Source organism: Hibiscus syriacus, unplaced genomic scaffold (assembly GCF_006381635.1).
Source record: "Hibiscus syriacus cultivar Baekdansim isolate YM2019G1 unplaced genomic scaffold, ASM638163v2 tig00111061_pilon, whole genome shotgun sequence".
Lineage (NCBI taxonomy): Eukaryota > Viridiplantae > Streptophyta > Magnoliopsida > Malvales > Malvaceae > Hibiscus > Hibiscus syriacus.
The window spans coordinates 631,928-639,027 of record NW_024062967.1 but is presented as its reverse complement, the minus strand read 5'-3'; the positions used below and the strand labels follow the sequence as shown (position 1 = coordinate 639,027).

Genomic DNA, 7,100 nt, shown 5'->3' with positions numbered 1-7,100 from the left:
CACGCAGGGTTCCTGGACTACTTTGTGCAGGGAAAATCTAGGGCGTGTCCTGGAAAGTTTTAATGATGGTCGGATACAGTTAAATTGGTTAGATGTCAATTTTCGGGAGTTGAGTGAGGACGCGTTTGAGGATGAAGTTAAAATATATGCATGGGCATGCATACTGCAGCTGATAGGAGGGTTGCTGATGCCAGACAAATCGCGCAACCAAGTTCACTGCATGTGGTTACGATATTGGAGCGACTTTCATCTGGTCGGATCATTCAGTTGGGGCTCGACAGTTTTGGCTTTGCTGTACAGGGAGATGTGTCGAGCCATTGACTACAAGCGTAATGCTATCGGCGGATGTCTGCTGCTGCTGTAGTCTTGGGCATGGTATCGATTGCCCTTTTATATCCCGTTGTGAAGAACCCATTCGTATTTCCAATACTCTTGAGGTAATTATAAAACTAATTTCGTATATTAATAATTTTATAAAGCGTATAATAATTTTTTTTCCTTGAATAGGTGGTCTATTGATAGGAAAAATCATCAAGAGCTACCTAATGATTTAGAAAAAATTAGGGTGCTAATCGATCAGAAGGCTGGCACAAATGTATGAATTTTAATGTTTAAAAATCGATTTTAGATTATAATTATATAATTAGATTATTCTTTCGATAAAAATTATATATATTTGTTTTAGTTTGAATGGGTGTCATATTCTACTGATGATGTGAGGGCGGTGATCCCACCTGAGTTGAGGGGCCCATTAGATGTTTGTATGACGATGGTCCCATTGATCTGTTATGCGACCGTCGAGTGGCACTCCACTGATATCGTGCTCTGGCAATTTGGCTGTTTTCATCCAATTCCGGAAGCACCTCACAATATGGACGAGTTGCATAGCACATATAGACGCGGCAAGACAGATACAGATTGACTGGTGAGGCATCATGAGTGGGTCGTGTTGTGGGAGGATCGACATCGGCGCCTTCCCCGTAGAGAGCCCATTTTTGATAACCTCTTGATGGTTGCTGACGGTTATTATGAGTGATTCAACATTAACGGGAAATCGTTTCTGCTTCCCGAGGATGCACGAGGGCAGAACTTTCTGCGACGTCGACAAAGACGTTCATAACACACAGCACCATCGTCCCCCGACTCGTGGATGGATAGCATGTGCTTCCGGTTCATCCTCAGCTACACCAACAGGACCTTCACAAAGCCACCGTATCCAACGACTTACATACCGCAACCATATATGATGTCGCCACCACCTTTCCATTACCAGATGTCGCCGCCACCGCCTTCACCTGGTTTTATGACCTCGCCGCCGCCACCGTCACAGATGACCCCTCCTAGAGGCTATTATGGGTCTATGTTTGTAGATCTGACTTGGGGTTCATATATTGAATATTTGGTGGGTTCAGCCTCATCACCCATGGCCGTAGCACAGACACCTCCTGTACAGTTTTCATATTCAGCGATGTCTGGGTTTTATGAGTTTTCCCAGTTTTCGCAGGCCGGTGGGATAGTCAGTCATACACCTCCAGGGTCCTTATTCTATGGAGGTACTTCATCGTCATCAGATCCTCATCAACCTAATGTACTACCCAGGAGGAGGAGGAGGAGGAGGACGATGGTGATGCTGATGACAGCGATGAGTCACAACCAGTAATATGAAGAAATCCTCATCGAGACCGACAGCCACCGTCCTGCGGAACACATTCGCGTCGCAGGCATCGATAGATTTTATTTTTATTATATTTGTATTTAGTTTATTGGACTTTTTAATTGTAATTTTTTATTATTTCTCATTTAATACTTACTTTATTTTGTTAAATTTGTTGGAATTTTTTTAATGTATTTCAGTTAATTTTGTTTATTACCATTTAATATCAGTTATTGTAATTTGGTTATCATTTACCATTTAAACTTATTGTAAGTTTGTTGTATTTAAAATTATTTTGAAATACCAAATTGTTATTAGTTTGATAAAATTTAATGATTGTGTTCGATAACTTTCTTAATTTAGTCACTTATTATCTCTTTTATTATAATCACATATAACGCAAACGTCCAATCTCGTATTATTGTATCATTTTTTTAATCTTCATCAGCGATTATTGAGTGACATTAACTTGAAGTAAATACAAATTAAAGTACAAGAATTATTATTTGATAACAAATACATCATTTCCTCATCAATTGTTACTTGATGACAACAGAAGTGGACATGTTTTTCTACTGTGTTCTGGGTTTCTACAATGCCCATATCTTCTGTCTTGTCTAGATCTTTCTCAAATATCCATATCGCAATGAATTCAATTAAATTTTGGACGACCACACTCCCTCAATAAACTCGGATTTGGTACAATCGGAAGCCAATCTTGAACCTCATCAGTATCATTACCTATGGGGGGAAACTCAAATTTGTATACCTTAAAAACTTCAGATAGTAGGTATACGGGATCCACAAAATGGTTATAGTCTTGACGTGTATACGAGCAAGCGGCTATCACATAAGAGCATGGATACTTCAGAGCTTGAAAAAAACCCGCAGTCGCACGTTCTGTCCCTTATATTTACTCTTAACGACACAACTTCAATCCCTTAAAGAGGTCTCGGCAACTCTGTGACACAAAATATTTCATGCCTTCTAGAGAAGCTTGTTACAGACATTCCATTTGATGCATAATTTTTTTGTAGATCTGCAACTAATCTAGGGTGATAGACATGACCGCCTTGCATCCAGGTTTGAGCTTGTCCCTCGAGCTTTGCAAAAAGCACCCCCAAACGAAAATATGTAGTCTTTACCAAAGCCGCTACTGGTAAGTGACGTGCACCCTTTAAGGTTGAATTGATTGCCTCTGCCAAGTTGGTCATCATGTGTCCATATCGATATCCACCATCATATGCGTTCATCCAGATTTCTTTATCGATGAGGCTGATGTAATCGTATCCTTCCTCGTTCTTCGCCCGAAAATCTTGAAGCATTGATTCAAACATTCGAGGAAGTAGTTCGTAACCTGATCAAAAAATGTATAACATACTAACTTGCTTTCTTTACAAAATTAAAACGATCGAAAGAAAACAAACTACATCAGTTTCACTTACCCATGCACACAATTAATTGATGCTTGTCATTCTTCTTGTACCTTCCATGGTAGTTCACAACAATGTGTCAGAGACAATACCTATGTTGGACAAAGGGTGGTTGCCACATTGGACCCAAAGACTCATTGCTGCTTTGATCCCAGCCGCAATCTGAAATGACACATATGTTTTCCCTCGTGATAAATGTGCACGTAAATTTCGGAGAAAAAAACCCAAGAATCTGTATATTCTCCTTCGACAAGAGCAAAAACAAATGGAAGAATGTTGTGATTGCCATCTTGGACAACTGCTAATAATAAAACTTGCTTGTATTTTCCATACAAGAAAGTCCGTCGATCTGGACCACAGACTTGCAGTATTTGACAGCATTAACGCACTGTGGATAACTCCAAAAAACCCGATAGAATTGGCATCGATCATGAAGAACTCGATCATTATGGTATGCATAGGAGGTTTCGAAGTCCACAATTGTCCCAGGATTCAACGTCCGCACCAGCGTAAACAAACCTGGAAGTTCGTTGTAAGATGCATCCCATTCGCCATGAAGTTTGACAATGGAATTTTGTTTTACCAACCAAGCTTTTTTATAGGAGACAGTGTACCAATACTGCGATTGTATAGCTGAAATCAACACTACAACAGCTATATGAGAGTTGTTTTTACCATGGGCATGATGGCTTGGCATATCATTTCAAAGTCCAAGTTGGGATGATCTTGGTTGACCCCTCCAGTACAACATGTGTGAGGACCGTTGTATACTGTTAGTTCCCATATGTTAATTTTCCACTTCATTTTTGATACGCGAACCATCCAATTGCATCCGTTTTCGCGTCGGGCACAGTAGCATACATATTTTTTGTCGTGGATCGGTTGACTCTGGACTGAACAGATTACGGATATTTTAATTTTTTATAGCTATCACCGCTTCTTCTTTGCTTGAAAACTCCATGCCTAAAGATAACTCACCATTATTTATTGATGAGTAATATCCATAGTCACCGAGATGAGGCATATCCGCAAATTATGGCCCGTACATTGTACCATAATCAGCTTCACACATGTGTGCAGGAAGGTCAGTTTGTGGCACATTTCCTGGAACTTTATCACCATCAGAGTTGAATTGCGGTGATTCTGGGTGAATGAATAGTCTAGTCTCAGCACCATCCGTACCAGACTCACGAAGCGGTTCTTCTGTAGAGATAATGGTTCCTCCATGCGCTCTACATTTAGGTCGAAGAACCTACTACTTGCACGCCTTCCCCTTGAACTAGAAGGCATATCGACATTGAGATCGAAAAAGCTTGCAGTAGAATGCCTCCCCCTGGAGCTTGAAGCCATCATGTCAAATGAAAATTGCATAGATGGTTGCGTCGATGGCATCTCCATATTAAGGTCAAACGGATTTGCAGATGAATGCCTTCTCCTTGAACTGGACGTGATGTTCCCATACGGATTGTTCGTCGACCCACCTCGGTACATATCGTAAGGAGTTTGGATGAATGTCTCCCCATTATGGCATTAAAATCATTACACATTACTGTCGTCGGGCTGTCAACTTGATCAACTTGTTCAGCCAGCCCATAGTGGGAGCTTAATGATTAACCCCGAACAGGACGCACTTGAACAAACTTTGCATACATCTCAATATCGCCATATGAATAATTACTTTGAGAATCAATCATCATTGTTCGATAGTTCGAACGCTGGATAAGTTAATGGCAACAATGATGTTGGAAATCTGTACTGCAACGACGACATTCTTCTACTACTTCCAACATGAATCTTTCTCGAAATCTTCGTTATCAGCTCCTCAAGAGTTATGTTTCTCTTCAATGATATTTTAACACGCTCATTTGATACGAAACAACGCCGGCTTCATCTTCTCGAATTTCACCATCATAATAAACAATAGCTGAAAGTCGTGCCATTCATTGAGTTTAAAAGTGCGGCAATATTATATCTGCAAAAAAAAAACAACTGAAACAATGTTGATTAAATAAATAATATATGAACGAAAATATAACAGAATAAAATTTTTACACATAAATGTAAATAATTTAAATAATATAATTTTATATTATTACATGTATCGCAATACTATTTCGACGTATATTCCCACTTTCTAATTTTATAAACACATAAATTAATTGACAACAATTAGTATAATATTTTTTCAAATAATCATAATAAAAAATAAGTATAATAAAACAATTTATCACAAAATTACCTTATAACGAAAAATCACACGAACTTCTGAATCAAATATGAGACAATTGTCAGAATTATTGACTCGTTGACGGAATTGTTGTATTAATTTATAAGTTGAGAGGAGAGATGTGAGGAGATGTGAGGAACTTAACCGGGGGAGAAGGGTATTTATAGCCGAGAAAAGTTGCTATAATTATACAAGGCACTGTACCTGCACCGCGCCTTATATAATTATATCAGTTAAAGGTATGGTGCGACCCATGCCCCACGCTATATATAATTATGATAGAGAATTAAAGGTAAGGCGGGGCCCCTGACCCGCGCTATACCTTACGTGGCGTAAAACGCGCTCAGGGGTCGCGCTATACCCACGTATATTCCATGTCAGCATATAGCGCGGTTCAGGACGCGCGCCTTACCCCACGTGGCTCCAAATCAACATATAGCGCGGTGCAGGGGGCGCGCTTTACTGTAAAGGGTGTTAGATCGGGAAATATAGTCTGATCGGTGTTAGATCGATAAATATACCGGTCACTGGTGTTTTTTTGGGAAAAACGCCCAACTCTTCACCCCTTTTTTCCATCATTATTCTTATTCTTTCGATCTCCACTTCTCAATTTCCCCTTTTATCAATGCCCAAAGCTCCTTTTCCCTTGTTTCCCTCTAAATTATCAAAAATCCCTTTTTCTGCCTCTGAAAAAAGGTTTTTTTTTAACGAACATGGCTTCGATTTCATTAGCTAATTTTCAAACCCTGAAACTATTCCCTTCTCTCAACTCTTTTCTGCACTCCAAGCAACCCTGCATTGTCTCCTTATACCATCATCCCGATAAGGTTGTACCTTCATTGTCTCTCTCAAAACCCAAAGGAGATTCTTTTCACCCAGCTGTTGGACTCATCGCTAACTCAGTTCCCGTAACACTTCTCTTGCCTATTTTGGATCTTCCTTTTAAAATACTATTTTGTACAAGGTTTTGTTCTTTTTTGTAGTCAAGAAATGGGAATTATACAGTGGGTGATTTCATGACCAGGAAAAAGGATTTACATGTTGTCAAAGCTACAACAAGCGTGAATGAAGGTATCAAATGATCCTTTATAACTTTACTTTTTCACCTTTTATGTATTATGAATATAATTTTGTAGTGAAATTTCTGTAATTGCAGTATTGGAAGCACTTGTGGAGAGGAGAGTCACTGGTTTCCCAATGATAGATGATGAATGGAATTTGGTAAATTTTCAAGTATTTTTCACTATTTCAATCTTGTGTGTCTTGGAGATAACATTTTGATATCTTGTTTGTTGTTGGTATATGATTATGAATGCACAAAGTTGTGCTAGGATAGGCATAGTTCTTAATGATCATGGTTCGGTTTGGTAGAGATTTTTTTCATGGAGAGAAGATGGTCTTGGAGTAGATTATTGTTCTAGGATTGGGAATTCTGAGCTATAGCGGTACGACCGTCATCCGGCTTCTATATTGCATGTTGGCGTTGTTTCCGATTATGATTTGTTGGCACTCGACTCTATTTCAGGTAGTTGCTTTTGATGCTTGGTAATGAGTTGAACTTGTATGCATGGTTTGCTTAGAGTAGCGTTTCTATCATGCATATTTATTAAGTGTTTATACAAGCACGTCAGAAATGTAATAAGAGGTGAATGATATGCTTACTTCGGAGTTTCGATGGATATATATAGCCTTTTGTGTTATTTTGTTGCGTGTTATTCAATTTAATGAGCTATGGAGTCTTAAGACCCTTGGTTCTGTATTTGGTTTCTCTTGTAATTGTGTCCTA

General features: G+C 39.1%; 1 protein-coding gene across 1 annotated transcript; it reads left to right on the top strand.

Moving 5' to 3' along the window:
* The first annotated feature begins 354 nt into the window (after window positions 1–354).
* On the top strand, window positions 355–6,757 carry LOC120151621 (CBS domain-containing protein CBSX2, chloroplastic-like). The gene is made up of 6 exons (XM_039164007.1): window positions 355–363; window positions 1,929–1,934; window positions 6,011–6,222; window positions 6,298–6,385; window positions 6,471–6,535; window positions 6,686–6,757. Exons 3-6 carry the CDS (start codon window positions 6,028–6,030, stop codon window positions 6,755–6,757), a joined length of 420 nt encoding a protein of 139 aa, XP_039019938.1. The 5' UTR covers window positions 355–363; window positions 1,929–1,934; window positions 6,011–6,027.
* Window positions 6,758–7,100: the final 343 nt, after the last annotated feature.